The sequence below is a fragment of the Mus caroli genome, unplaced genomic scaffold (genome assembly GCF_978045245.1).
Source record: "Mus caroli unplaced genomic scaffold, Mus_caroli_1 scaffold_14, whole genome shotgun sequence".
NCBI lineage: Eukaryota > Metazoa > Chordata > Mammalia > Rodentia > Muridae > Mus > Mus caroli.
This window is the reverse complement of record NW_028227269.1, coordinates 71336634-71352882: the sequence shown is the minus strand read 5'-3', so window position 1 is coordinate 71352882 and position 16249 is coordinate 71336634. Positions and strand designations below refer to the sequence as shown.

General features: G+C 36.7%; 1 protein-coding gene across 2 annotated transcripts in view; it reads left to right on the top strand.

Moving 5' to 3' along the window:
• CUNH14orf39 (chromosome unknown C14orf39 homolog) overlaps positions 1 to 15374 on the top strand; it is a 40205-nt gene extending 24831 nt beyond the window's left edge. For both annotated transcript variants that reach the window (XM_085830142.1, XM_085830141.1), the window contains exons 15-17: positions 2493 to 2631; positions 6959 to 7016; positions 15178 to 15374. In XM_085830142.1, the coding sequence (XP_085686268.1) occupies positions 2493 to 2631; positions 6959 to 7016; positions 15178 to 15374 (394 nt within the window). The remainder of the gene's footprint in view (positions 1 to 2492; positions 2632 to 6958; positions 7017 to 15177) is intronic.
• The last annotated feature ends 875 nt before the right edge of the window (positions 15375 to 16249 follow it).

Genomic DNA, 16249 nt, shown 5'->3' with positions numbered 1-16249 from the left:
AAATCAATGGCCAGTAAGTACCTCCTGTATACTAGGTATTATGCTCCATGCTGTATCTATCTAATGTTCTATTTTGCCCTTTTTTAATTAGATATTTTCTTTATTTACATTTCAAATGTTATCCCCTTTCCTAGTTTCCCCTCCCCCCTCCCCCTGCTCCCCAACCCACCCACTCCCATTCCTGGTCCTGGCATTCTTCTATACTGGGGCATAGGAGGCTTAAGATTTTACAAAGGATAAAAGATGTGGAAAAATTAAAGTCAAGGTTAATAAATAAAGTCACATATAGTAGTTATAGACTACTGATGGAGTAATGTTTCAGCAGTCAGTTTCCATATATGTAGTGTCTGAAGCAGGTTTCCCATTTTCTTAAAACTAAATGTCTCCAATATGAATATACAACATTTAAAAACACTGATTTAGGGTTTGTAGCCAAGAAAGTAGTGCTGCATTGAACCTTTGGGTTCCGTCCAGTCTGTTCTTTAACACCAAGCCCTAAGTTCTTCTAAGACATAAATCAGATTTTGCCTCATCAGATATCTCTAACCTGTGTTCTACTCCTGTATTTTAAATTGGTAGTAAAATTTTATGTTTGAATGTCATGCATTTGACTCAAGAAAAAAGTATTCAACACCCAAGATACAATTTGCAAAACACAAAAAAATCAAGAAGAGGGAAGACCAATGGGTGGATACTGCATTCCCCCTTAGAATAGGGAACAAAATACCCATGAAAGGAGTTACAGAGACAAAGTTTGGAGCTAATACGAAAGGATGGACTATCCAGAGACTACCCCACCCAGGGATCCATCCCATAATCAGCCACCAAACCCAGACACTATTGCACAATGCCAGCAAGATTTTGCTGAAAGGACCCTGATATAGCTGTCTCGCGTAAGGCTTTGCCAGTACCTGGCAAATACAGAAATGGATGCTCACAGACATCTATAGGATGGAACACAGGACTCCCAATGGAGAAGCTTGAGAAAGTACCCAAGGAGCTGAAAGGGTCTGCAGCTCTATAGATGGAACAACAATATGAACTAACCAGTACCCCCAGAGCTCGTATCTCTAGCTGCATATGTAGCAGAAGATGCCCTAATCAGCCATCACTGGGAAGAGAGGCCCCTTGGTATTGCAAACTTTATATGCCCCAATACAGGGGAACGCCAGTGCCAAGAAGCAGGAGTGGGTGGGTAGGGGAGCAGGGCAGAGGGAGGGTATAGGGAACTTTCAGGATAGCATTTGAAATGTATATAAAGAAAATATCTAATAAGAAGAAAGAGGAAAGAAAGAAAGAAAGAAAGAAAGAAAGAAAGAAAGAAAGAAAGAAAGAAAGAAAGAAAGAAAAAGGAAGGAAGAAAGGAAGGAAGGAAGGAAGGAAGGAAGGAAGGAAGGAAGGAAGGAAGGAAGGAAGGAAGAAAAAAGTATTCAAGATAGAACTTATCATCAGATCCTAAAATTGAATGAATGTTGATCATTCTCTGGATGAACATAATCTGTAAAAGTATATTATTCATTTATGATTATAGGAATAGCTGTGGCAGTATTTTCAGGCTGACATATTAATATACATGTTTGTCTATGGTTTGGTGGGGCTAGGAAATGAATCTAAGGTCTCACTCAGGCTCAGTGCACACTCTGGCCTAAGCTACAGTCCATCCATAGAAAACAAAAACAAAAGCAAAAAACCACTTTATAGAGCCCTGTGTACAAGCAGCTGTTGGACACTTTATGCTGTGATTTTTATATAAATATCAACTTTATGAATCATTGCTACACTATAATTTTTATCTTATAGGTGACAAAACAGAATCATGGGTAATTCAAACAGTCAGTGTTAAAGTTGAATTGGTTGGTTGGTTGGTTGGTTGGCTGGTTGGTTGTTTTCTTTCCAAGGCAGGGTTTCTTTGTGTAGCCCTGGTTGTCTTGAAACTCACTCTGCTGACTACTCTGGCTCTATATTATATACTGTCTTGTCTTCTTATTCCAGATCATTTATAGTTTGTCTTTTCTTAATACTCTGTAATGTCTGACCTCATTAAAACATGTCTTATGATGAGTTTTCAAGGTCTTGAGAGCTGGTATTTTCAGTGTGAATTGCTGCATCTGAATTTCAGTGTCACTTGCTATTCTTTTAAGCAAATTTCTTAATATTGGTAAACTTCAAAAGTATTTGCTGTAAATGAAAATGATATTAACAGTGCTTTGTTTTGATGGACTAAGGAGAGAAATAAATTGCACTTATGTAAGTACCTAGAATAGTGCCTGACAACATATTCTTAGTAAGTACTCACAATTATTATCCCCAAATTTGTATTTATATTGTTCACCCAAATGTCCTTTCCTCATAACCTTGTCACCTGAAAACCTACCTTTGCAAATTCCAACCGGTATGCCGTTGCTTCTGGTGCTTCCCAGTCTGCCTTGTTTAGTAACAACAATTATAAACATTTATAACATTTTGATGATTTTTAAATCTTTGTGTAACAGAACTAAAAATGCAACATCTGAAGGACATAAACAAAAGGATTCTCCTGGATTTTCATTTCTTATGAGTTACACCTCTAGATCACCTGGACTAAATTTATTTGATTCTTCTGTATCTGATTCAGAAATCTCATCGGATCAGGTAAAGTGAGAACCAAATTTTTATTTCTAAAAATTGTACATTGGAGCTTTAGGCAATTTTAGTTTTTCAGTACCAAATTTTCTTGGGACAGACTATTAACGGGAAATTTTGAAAAAAAAAAAAAAAACTATGGATGTGACTCACTGGTATAGTGCTCGACTAGTGTCCTTGAGGCATGGTTCCCACCTCCAATGTGGAAAAACATTTCTGAGTATTGATAATATAACAGAGTTTCCTATGACCATCTTACTTTTAACTTTACATGACCAAGATTCATATTTTTTATTAAAAGAAAAGAAAATTTTGATACCAGAGAGATGATTCAGCAGCTAGGATCATTTGCTGCCTTTCAGAGGCCCTGAGTTTAGTTTCTAACACCTAGGTCATGTGATCCTTCAGTTCCACGGTATCCAACAGCATTCTAGCCTCCAACCTCCAAGAGCATCTACACACACACACATAAAAATCTTAAGAGAAAATCTTGCCTGGGATATGGCTCACTCACATAGAGGTAGAGTGCTTGCCTACCTTTCATGAGAGCCTGAGCTTGATTTCCAGCACCCAAATCAAATCAAATTAAAGTTTTTATTTAAAAAAAATCCAAGACCAAAACCCTTAAGGTAGGGATGATCTAAATTGTGGTTAAAGATAGATTAAAATGAATTTGGTTATATAAATGTGTTTCACGTTTTCAATATAAAAATAAACTACGTATTTTTACTTAATTCATAATGTTATCAAGTTATATTAGTATTTTCAGCTATATGTATGTACATGGTAATACTTTCATTAGTTAATTTGAAAATTTCTGAGGAATTTCCACTGATGTTTCTACTTTTCAGTGATGCAAATCATTATAACTTGTTTACTTCTTAGTTAAGCAATTAAACCCAATATTAAGTTATATGTTAGTGGGATTGTGCAATAAATTATAGTATTTAAAACTAGGCACAGAATCCTATTCAATACTCAGAAATGTAGAGTGCATGGAGATTGGTGAAAATAATTCAATTCCTTCTCTGCAAAATAGAAATAATGATAGTGGCTGCCATAGGTTATAAATAATAAATGAGTTTGTACACATAAAGCATTTCAGAAGTATCACTTACTAATGCTATATAGTACAATATAATCTTGTTATTGTTCATTACAATTCTTTACCTAGGAATTTTGTGTGGCTTAAGTTTTTATTATATTACATTGGAAAAATTATGAATTTATTGATAAAAGATATGGTACTATACATTTTATATTATTTAATGTGTTTAGCTTTTGTTGTTATTTACACATTTATTTTATAAGCAAGTAATTTCTAAAAGGAATGTGCTAGACTTGAAAAAGAACTAAAAGAATTCAATTCTCTTTTACAAGAGTAACATGAACTTAGATATGAATAACTTTGGCAGGAAGCACATACATTTTGAATAAAGAAAACTAGAACCACTGAAAATTATTAAAATCCTAAATACATGAAGTATTTACATAGGAAGAAAATATGAAGGTAGCTTTCTTTCCAATGCAATTTGTAAATGTAATATAATTTTAATCTAATTGAAGTTCTGAAAAATTAGGCAGGCAGTGGTGGCACAAGCTTTTAATCCCAGCACATGGAAGGCAGACGTAGGCAGATGTTCGTCACAGTGAGCCCAGCCTGGGCTACACTGTGAGTTCCAGGATAGCCAAAGCTACACAGAGAAATCTATCTCAAAAAATCAAACACAGATCCTGGAAGATTGTTTATTTTAGTCCTTGTTTTATTCTGTTTTGTTTTAGTGAGTTGGGGAAGGAGACTACTCTATTAAGAAATTTCGTAGGACAAAAATGATTATTCAAAAAAATGCTCAAATGTAATAGGATGAAATCCTAAACAAGGATTTAACCAGAAGAAAATAATACAGAAGAAATTGAATAAGAAAGCATTAAAAATAAACAGCATAAATTATGAACTTCTTAATAAGTTAATTAATGTTAGTGAGTTAAATACTCCACTAAAAGGCAGAGATTGGCCAATTGGGTAAGAAAGAAAGACCCAAATATAAGCTAACCCATATTTCATTATAACGCTAATGATAGGTTGAAAGTTAAAGACGTAAAATTATATTTCATGAAAATTCTAAGAAGGCCACAGTGGCTATATTATCACTTGGGGGTACCCTTCAGGATAAAGACGCTGTTAGAAATGAGAGATAATGTATAAAAATTAAAAGTTCAACTCATAAGAAAGATATGACACAAATTGGTTCATGTTTAGCAACAGCTTTTAAATGTGTAACATAGAGCTATGTATTGAGCTCAGTGGTGGAATGTTTGCCTAGTATTCACAGGGTCTTGGGTTCAATTCCAAGGAATAAAGCAAATGAGCTAATTAATTAAATTTGCAGGAGAGGAAAAATAGAGATGGAGGTTTTATACTCTCTTTTTTCAACAGTTGGTAAAATTAAACAACACAAGAAACATGCCCTGTAAGATCTGAATGATACAGTCCATCTCTTTGGTCAAATTGACCATATCCAACAACTGCAAGTGATTTTCAAGTGTTAATGGTATAATTACAAGATAGGCCATCTCTCTCTCTCTCTCTCTCTCTCTCTCTCTCTCTCTCTCTCTCTCTCTCTCTCTCTCTCTCTGTTTTTTTTTTTTTTTTGAGATAGGGTTGTAACTCTGGCTATCCTGGAACTTGTGTAGACTAGGCTGGTCTTGAACTCAAAGATCTGCTTGCCTCTGCTCTCCAAGTGCTAGGATTAAAGGCATACACCACCACTACACAACTCACTAGTGAATCTTAATGAATACAAAAGTATTAGAATCAGAATGTGGGGCTGGAGAGATGGCTCAGAGGTTAAGAGCACTGACTGCTCTTCCAGAGGTCCTGAGTTCAGTTCCCAGCAACCTCATGGTGGCTCACAACCATCTGTAATGGGATCTGATGCCCTCTTCTGGTGTGTCTGAAGACAGCTACTGTGTACTCATATAAATAAAAGCAAATAAATAAATCATTTTAAAAAAAGAATCAAAATGTGTTCTCTGACAACAATACAATTCAATTAAAAGTTAATAAAATATCTAGGGAAATCCTAAACATTTAGGCTGTGAGTCAAGGGAATAGTCATGAGAGAAATCAGAAAAGATTTTGAAATTGCTTATTATGAAAATTCAGCTTATCAAAACTGAAGAAAGATAACACAGCTAGAGCAAAGGTGATAGTTAGATATTTAGTTAATAAGATAAATAATTAATAGAAAAGAATGCTCTAAAATTAATGACCTTGACTTCTTTATGAAAAGAATAACAAAGCAACTCCAGAGTAAATGAAGAAGTAATAAAGACTAGAAATCACTGAATTGGAAAAACAACAAAGAAAATGAACAAAGCCAAAGTTGATTCTTCAAAAATAATTGACCAACTCCTAGCTAGATGACCTAACTCTACTAGAAATTAAGAGGACATAATTATAAATTCTAAATGTTATAAAGTAGATTGGTGAAAGACACTCATTCTACACATTTAAACAGTGTGGGTAAAATGAGTCAACACTAGTGCAAGCCTGGGACCCACAAGGTGGTTGGAAAGAACCACCCCACAAGTTGTTCTCTGACCTCCACACGCATACCATGGCACATTTACACTTGTACATACTCTCACAGTAATAACTGATTTCATAAAACTGTATCAATTAAAGTGTAATCAGAATGGTATGAGAAAGGTACAAGGATTGGTCAAATAATCAGTGATATAGGCTAGAAAGTCTTGAAAGGAAAGAACTTAGAATGTGATAATTTGGGACTATTAATTGTAAGAATAAATTAGGAACTTACATGTTATACCAATAAAACTTAATAGATAAATTAAAAAACATTAACCATAAAATGTTCGTAAGAAATGTAAATGGATGATTCTCTAAGTGTAAATATATCGTATATTGCTAAAATCAAGTTAATAGGCTTTATTTTATTTATTTATGTATTTATTGCAGTGCTGGAAATTCAACCCTAGACCTCAGGAATACTATAGACAAGCACTCTACCACTGAGTCACACCCTCCAGATCAATCCTTGGTTTAATATAAGTAAATGACAAATTTATTCATCTAATGTTAGAGATTGAACCAAGATCCTCATGTATGCTAAACAAGGATTCTACCACTGAGTTACATCCTGATCCCCAAAAAAGATTTTTTTTAAAGTCTTGTAATATGCTATATAGAAAGTTACTGTTATGTCTACCCTAATATTATATGCTAAAACTACAGGCTCTAGTATCAAATATAATGCTACATAAACTATTCTTTTGATTTCACAAATAATATTTAATGGAAATTATTTTCCAGTTTAATGAACATTACTCTGCAGTAAATCTAAATCCTTCTTCATCACAACAAGGAATTGGTGAGTGTTTTGAAGTTTTCTACATGTAAAACATGTTAACTTTCCTACATGGTAAGGAAAGTTTGTTTGAAAGAAAGGTAGACTGGTTTACTTCTAATTGATTTTGGGGGGGTTACTCAGCTTATTTATTTAATAACATTTGCTTGTAGACCCTGTTAACTCAGTAGACAACAGTACTGCAGTCATATCACACAGAGAAAGTAGTAACTGCTCTCTCTGTTCTCCTTTCCTTTCCTCCTGCCATCTTTCTTCTTCATCTTTTCAGTACTTGGCCATCTTTCACAACTCTGCCAACACTTGTTTTCTTCAATATTACTGATTTCTCAATTGTCAAATGTTATGGGTATCTTATATTTGTTACCATATTTAGTCCTTTTTAATAATTTAACATTAACTATTCCCATTCTTTTGGAAATTGTTTTATCTTGGTGCATACTTTTTATTGGGTAGCCTTACTTCTTTTATTCTTTGGTTAGTTAATTCAGTCAATATTTGTATATGTGTATGTATTTCATTTGTTACCAGCTACTGCTTTTGTCTTTGGTGATAGAACAGTGGCAAGAATTCAGAATTCTCATAGGACTTATATTCTGTTGGAAGAGACAGAAGATAGACAAACAAATGCATATAATATTAGCTATGTATATGATATTAATATACTAAATAGTTTATGGACTTGAAGAGGTAGTAAGAGTCATATTATAATTTATATATATATATATATATATATAAAGTATATATATATATATATACAATTTACTGGCTTTTCACTGAATATACCATGCATGTTATTATGTAAGACATTTCCAGTCTTTGCCTAGAATACTTTTCCAGTACCCACCATGTACATCTCCTCATGTCTGTGCTCAAATGTCTTTCACTGATGTGTTCCCTAATGCCCTGTAGCACAGCACCATTAGCTATGTATATGATATTAATATACTAAATAGTTTATGGACTTGATTATATATAATCAAGTTTATATATATACTTTATATAGTTTATATATATACTTTGTAGAAGGATGTGAAGTAAGAGATAAAAGCGTGTACAGTGTCTTTTGTCTCATTAAGAACTTGTCAGTTACCTAAATAAGATTTCTTTTGCTACTTCATCCACATTGAACATGTCCTGCTGCTATGGACAAGACACATGGAGCATGCATGTTACCTTGACACACAAAAGCTACACTTTCAGTTTCCCATCAATCATTTATTCCATTTTAGTCATGCCCATATGCTAATTCATAGCTTCTCTAATTCAGGTGTATTCTTACACAGCACAGTTAGCAGGGACAACATTCGACATTTACCCCTAATCCTATGTTTTCTAAGAAAATAGTATTATGAGAAGAGAAACTCTTAAGTCTTCATTCCATTTGGTCTGGCTCAGTCCTGGCTTGAGTTAACCTTTAAATACTGAGAAGGGAAATAAACCAGAATAAGAAGACTAGGAAATACTTGGTTTAGGAAGATGGGTGCTGTGCTACAGGGCATTAGGGAACACATCAGTGAAAGACATTTGAGCACAGACATGAGGAGATGTACATGGTGGGTACTGGAAAAGTATTCTAGGCAAAGACTGGAAATGTCTTACATAATAACATGCATGGTATATTCAGTGAAAAGCCAGTAAATTGTATGATTTAAATGGAGAGCAAGGAGAATAATGCAAAAAAAATTAAGTCCGAAGTGTGAGGAGGAAGAAATCATGTTTGTTTGACCCTTTGACCATTAAAATCTTTGGATTTTTTTTTTCCTAAAGGAAGTAGGAAAAGAGAGTTGTGAGCAAATGACTAAAATTAGCTGACAGGTTTGCTTTGTTTTTTTGTTTGTTTTTAAAGATTCTGTGGATTGCTATATGGAGAACACACTGTATAAAAAGGGTAAATGCAGAAATATGATTAGCATGCTGTTAAAATGATTTAAGTGGAAACTGATAGCTGTGAAACCTTTTCTAAACTCTAGGCTTGTGTTTCTGATTGATAGTGATAAGCTCTTCATATCTAAGATACATTTCTGACATTAAAACTCAGTCTGTCTGAAATAAATGTTATTCTTTTTTTGATATCTCTGATGGTTATCTCCATTATTCTGCTTGTCAAGATTCAGAGTATCAGCAATAATTTTAACTTCTCTCTGTTGTTATAATTAAATTCAACTAGGCATAAAGCTTTATCAGTTTTTAGAAATACTTCTTTTTCTATTTCTAGTGATATTATTGTTTTTCCAACTTATAGCCATTCACATGGGATATTGTAATGACATCCTAATTGATGTTTTTGTCTTCTTGGCTTACCTATAAATCACATCTTCACCTTCTTTAAGCATAATGCTGACTATCATCTGCCACTGTCAAACACTTAAGTGGCTTTCATTGACTGTCACTTACTATCTTCTTACTTTTCTAACTTAACATCAATATAAGCAATTTAAAAGCAAAATTACCCATCTTTGGTCAGACTGAAGAGTTCAGCATATCTCAAGCATGTTCAGACTTTTCTACCTGCTTGTTTCTTGCAGCCTCCGAATTCCATCTTTATCTTTGAAGAGTAGCTTCTCTTCCATAGAACCCTTATATCCACCCTTTACCTTCCATTCCCAAATACTCTCTCCACTTTTCTGAACCTCTTCTAAAAAAATAATGTTTATATTCTACATAATAGCATTAAGTATTTATGTATTGCCCGCGCTTTTTGTGTTCCCCTGGTAAGAACACGCTCAGGGCAACCGGAATCTTCTGCAGCACAAACTTTATTGCTTACCCCATCAGGAGCCAGTGGAGAAGAGAGCCAGAGAGAGCGCCAGAGAGAGATGGCGGGGCCCCCTCCCTTTTATGGAGGACTGTCCTCCGCCTCGGACGTGTCACTCCCTGATTGGCTGCAGCCCATCAGCCGGAGTTGTCGTCACGGGAAAGGCAGAGCACATGGTGTGGAAAGCTACCCCGGCACATGCGCAGCTTGCTTGTTTACTACTTAGAACACGGGTGTCAGTGCCATCAGCGCCATCTTGTAATGGCGAGTGTGAGGACGGCTCCTTACATCTCCCCCTTTTCTTTTATATAAGAGCAATAGGCCACCCATATTAATGAGAGTGGAGATAGAGGTCAAATCCCCAGTGTGTAAAATAGGGGCTTTACACAAAACCTCCTCCCAGGCTCATCACCCAAAGGGTTCTTGGTCCGCTCCCGTGTCGTTTTTCCTGGGGGAAGGACACTTGGACACTCAACCTTCTTGAAAGATGACATGTCTCCCTAGAATAGGCTCATATATGCCACAGAGCCCTTCTACTGCAGTGCTTAGCCATGCAACTCTCTCGGGCTGCTGAAGCACACTCACTCTATCCCGTGCAATGAGACTAGCCTCGTGGGGTGCAAGAGCTGAGTGGCCAGCGACCTATTGCTTAAGCATAGATAACCATATATCAGGGGAAGCACCATGTTCTAGTGCTGCAAGCGCCTGGGAAATAATCACCATGTCTCTCCTAGTTTGGGCCTTAAGCTTACAGACCAATCAGAAAAGCAACACTAATCCACAGCAAAGAACAGCTCCAAATAATTCCACCCCCACCCATTCTTTAAAGAAGGAAAATGTTGAAAAGATAGTCCTTAGGTCAGGGACAGGTCCAAGTGCGTGGGGCAAGTCTCAATTTTTGAAGGGTCTGTTCAAATTTAGCCGTCCAATTCTGTATCTCCCAACGCTGCTCTCCCTTTGTTGTTATCGCACTGGACATCACCAAGACGAGGGACATCAGTATTCCCTTGGTCAGTCTGGATTTTTCGGGTGAGTCTTTCTGGTATCCAAAATGGGTTGTCTTCATTCTGTGGAAAAACACAAATAGCTCCCCTGGATCTTATCAAAATAGGATCCGGGCCTTTCCATTTGTTATTTAAAACATCTTTCCATTTAACCATCTCTTTGGGCCTATCTGGCTCTGAACAATGTCGTTCAGCCGCGGTATGGCCATGAGAATCAAGATTTAAAAAATTGAGTGTAAAGAGTGCCATAGACACAGACACTCTTGGTACTCGGGGTAGAGCCTCCTCGACTCCCCCTTTCTGTTTTATTAGATGGAAGTCCAGTCAGGTGGGTCACATCCATCTGACGGCAGAACTGTTGGAATTTTTGAGATGTATAAGCTGGTCCATTATCAGTCTTAAGGAGTTTGGGTTTTCCCCAAGCACTCCATGCCTCAAGACAATGTTGAATCACATGTGAGGCCTTTTCTCCAGTTAAAGGAGAGGCAAACATGATGCCAGAGTATGTGTCAATGGACACATGGAGATATTGAAATTTTCCAAAGGAAGAAACATGTGTAACATCCATTTGCCAGACCTGTAGAGGTCGAATACTGCGTGGGTTAATTCCCACCTGAGGAACTGGCAAGAACTCACAGCAGCTTTGACATTGAGTAACAATGTCACGGGCTTCTTTTCTCGTCAAGGAGAAACGGCGGCGTAATGTTTCAGCCGTCACATGAAAATTGTTATGAAAATTTCTTGCAGCCTCTACCGGGGATGTTAGGGCAGCAGCCACCACTTTAGTGGCTTTATCTGCCAAATCATTCCCCAGAGCCATGGGGCCAGGTAGGCCTGAATGGGCTCTAACATGAGTAATATAAACAGGAAATCTTCTAGATAACAAAACTAATTGTAGCCGGGCGTGGTGGCGCACGCCTTTAATCCCAGCACTCGGGAGGCAGAGGCAGGCGGATTTCTGAGTTCGAGGCCAGCCTGGTCTACAGAGTGAGTTCCAGGACAGCCAAGGCTACACAGAGAAACCCTGTCTCGAAAAACCAAAAAAAAAAAAAAAAAAAAAAAAAAAAAAACAAAACTAATTGTATCTGCTGAAAAATATTGGCAACTTTACTGGAAGGCTTAATCACTCCAGCCACTTCTAAAAAATTGAGGGGTTCTAAAAAGGTTTTTAAAACTTCTAAAACCACTAAACATTCTACCACTTGAGGTGAATTTTCATTATATTGTTTGGATACTACTTTACCATTAGCCACATAGGCACCTATGCCAGTTTTTGATCCATCAGTATATACCACAACCCCATTTTTAAGTGGGTTTCTTACTGTTATTTGTGGAAACACAACAGATTGATTTTGGGCGAACTGTAAAATTGGATGTTTTGGATAATGGTTATCTATTTGTCTTGAAAAGGAGGTAACTAAAACTGCCCAATCATTGGATGTGGCTGCCAAGGTTTGAACCTGTCAAAAGTCCAATCTCTCTGCTCTGGAGTCAAAGCAGCAGCGTTTGCTCGGGCCTGCGTTTGTGCAGCCTCTTGCCATAGAGCTCTCCATTCCATATATTTGCCCATATTGGGGAGAGCGGCTTTTGCAATCATTTGCCAGTCGGCAGGAGTTAGTGCCATGCCGGCAAGCCTGTCTAACTGCACCAAAGTAAAATTAGCATTGGCTCCATATTTACGGACCAATTCAGCAAGCTCTTTCATCTGTATATACTCTACTGGAGCGTGGACACACCCACCCTCAGCTCCTTCAAAGACCGGAAATGCCTGTTGTATCTTCCTTTGTGCCTCTCTTGAAATGAACGAGTCCACGCACTGCCTCTCTGCACAGGGCTGACGCACTACGCAGGGCGGGGGCTCCGCATAAGGCGGAGGTGCACTATGACCTTGAAGCCAACTGCCCTGAGGCCAAGCAGCAAGCTGGCCTTTGCCAGCCGCTTTTGGCTTTTTTCTTGACTTAAAAGCTCGAATTTCTCTCTCATAACGAGCTGCTCCCTCCTCCAACTCTGTTTTCTCAGAAGAGCTAATTTCTTTATCCGATTCACAGCTACTAAGAACTGGCTCTTTAAACTCATCTCTTTTCTCCTCTTTCCTTCTAATCTCTCCCCAGGTATTTTTCCCTGACATTAACTTTTCTTTTTTCCTTTGTTTTCTCTCCTCTTTCCTTCTAATCTCTCCCCAGGTATTCTTCCCTGACATTAACTTTTCCTCGGGTTCAAGACCCGTGGAAAGGCCTGTATACTTATTTCGCGCGCCATGCTTTCTCTTTTTTCCTGCTCTCTCTCCCCGCTTTACTTCTGATAGACTGTCTTGAATTTCGTTCAGAATTCTCCACCCTGTCTTAACCGCTTGTTGACATATGAAAAGAAATAAAAGGGCTTTTAACACTAGAGAAAGTTCAAGACCAGACATACCTTGTAAAGCTGTAACGAACGCGCATCCGTTCCCCAGCTGAAGAGTTCTGAATCTACGTCGGATCCTTCTCAACAGTCTGTTTCCGGGAACACTTCATTACCACAGTTCCCCAGCTGTAGAGTTCTGAACCCACACCGGATCCTTCTCAACAGTCTGTTTCCGGTAACACTTCATTAACCGCTCCTTCTCCGTGATGTAGTAGCTCGCGGGTTCCGGCACCATTTATTGCCCGCCGCTTTTGTGTTCCCCTGGTAAGAACACGCTCAGGGCAACCGGAATCTTCTGCAGCACAAACTTTATTGCTTACCCCATCAGGAGCCAGTGGAGAAGAGAGCCAGAGAGAGCGCCAGAGAGAGATGGCGGGGCCCCCTCCCTTTTATGGAGGACTGTCCTCCGCCTCGGACGTGTCACTCCCTGATTGGCTGCAGCCCATCAGCCGGAGTTGTTGTCACGGGAAAGGCAGAGCACATGGCGTGGAAAGCTACCCCGGCACATGCGCAGCTTGCTTGTTTACTACTTAGAACACGGGTGTCAGTGCCATCAGCGCCATCTTGTAATGGCGAGTGTGAGGACGGCTCCTTACATTTATGAATATATAAAAAAATCCTCTGAATCTTTTAGGATAAGGACTTGCTTTATATTTACCTTTGAATTTCTCAGAGCACTTAAAATATTGTTTTATACAACATATACTTTTGTTTATACAATGATTAGGAATTTTACGAATAATTCATAGGGACTATTAAAAAGAAAATAAAACTCATTTATGCAAAGGGAAATTCAAGATTTAATTTCTTTCAGAATCTAGGTGTTTTTGTCTAAGTCTTATGATTAGGAAATGAAGTTGGTAAAGAAAAAAAATTAAAGGGAGTAAGAGAACTCAAATATCTTAATCAGTTCATCCTGCTGGCCAGTGTCTTGACTATTGCTTGACTGACCTTTGTTTAAAGTGAAATAATGGATGTTAAAAATTTATAAATTTCAAAGTGGCACAAAGAACATTTCCTGCTTACGGTACCAACTAACTACTTCTGTATATGGGAAAAATATTTATCTTTATGCCTCTTGTTTCAGAGAAGCCAAACTGTTGAGTAATAGTTGATTTTAAAGAGATAGTGACAAGTATTTTTGCTTTCAGTTTTAAATAATGAATGAAAACTGGTATATATTTTTTCTTCTGCCAATCCTTGGAGTCAACAAGCAAATCTACAAGTGAAGTGATTCATACATTTCTTTCAAAACTGTGGAAAACCCTTTTCACAGATTCATCAAAGGTTCTGAACACTGCTATAACCATATTTTGTAATTATGCAATAAATAATAGCTGGATAAATTTGACCCGTGCAGCATCTCAGATGCAGCCTTTCCCTCTCCATATCCATTGCTGTAGTTGTAGGTAAAGGACATGTTCTCTCTAACTGTTGGATAGTATCCTTTCCCTGTCGGTGCTCATTACTTTTAGATGCTCCTTTTCATCCATTCTCTACATGTTTTCCTAAGTAACCTTGCAAAGCAGTTTAAGTCATGTTATATCTGTATGTGACAATACTTAATGGCTTCCTCTTACTTATTTAAGTCTACATTCTATAGTGAGGCATTCAATAGCCTTTACAAGCTCAGTTTCGTGAACTCTTGCTTAATATATCTTTGTTATTTTTTAGTGCCCCTGATAACTTGGATGGATTTATGTTACCCTACTGTTTGCTATGCAGATCTGTCTCTGGACATGCATGCTATTCTCTTTATTTGAGATGTCTTACCTTAGTTTCTGTTCTGTACACTTGAGTTCAAACTATTTATAAGTATGGCTCAAGTTAGAGTTTACCTTTCATAGAACCAAGGACAATGCCTTATGTGTATGAAGAATATGTTTAAATATCCACTAAATAGATAAGATTTAATGTTTATTTATTGTATGCAATATTGTAATCTAGTAGATTGTTTTATATAACCTGAATACAATGATATTTTAATATTTATATTCTTCAGGAAACTTATTTGGAAAATCAGAAGGAGAAGATGCCTTCACATTTTCTTTTTCATCAGACTCTTCTCACACATTTGGAGCTGGAAAAGATGACTTTAGTTTTCCATTTTCTTTTGAACAGGATCAAAGCACAATGACTTCTTCTTCCTCAAAAGATTTTTCATCCTCACAAAATAAAACACAATTTATGTTTTTTTGAGTTATTAATTTTGAACTATTTAATGCTATTTAACTATTTGAACTATTTAATATCTGTAAAAATTTGTATTATCACTGAATGCAAGATATATTTTTGTCAATTAAAGTAGAAATTGTTACTATAGTTGAATTATTTGATTGAAGTTATTTAAATATTGAGTATTTTATTTTTGGGACACTAGCTGATCAGTACTTATTTTGATTTTGACTTGTAGGCCCTATCAAACAATCTCTTTATCTTAGAGATGTCAATACTTCTTCCATAAATTCTTTAATAATATTAAGTCTATTTCTCCCTGGAATTTGAATTTCAGTTTTGTAGTACTTTAGCTATTTTGATAGTAACAAGAGTACCTTCAAACTATCAGAAGACCTTTTAATGATAACCGTGCAGAATTAATACTTTTGCCATTAAAATTTGAAATCGCCGGGCGTGGTGGTTCACGCCTTTGATCCCAGCACTCGGGAGGCAGAGGCAGGCAGATTTCTGAGTTCAAGGCCAGCCTGGTCTACAAAGTGAGTTCCAGGACAGCCAGGGCTATACAGAGAAACCCTGTCTCGAAAAAAATAAAAAAAATTGAAATCACTGGGTTTTAGTTATGCTTTATTTGATAGAATGCAGAATGGTATTCTGATTATAATTTTTAAAAATTCATGTCAATGACATTAAAGTTTGTTATTTTCTTTTAAATACAACAGTAAAATTACAGTTTTGTCAATTATGTTAGTATGTCTTTAAAAAAGTGAAAATGAGAAAGACTAATATTCGAAGATTATATTGTTATATCACTGGTTGCCCTGGTTAAACCTTTTCTGAAGAATAAATTTTTTTTGTTTTTCATCTTCAACAAGGAACATTTAATACTAACATTTTTA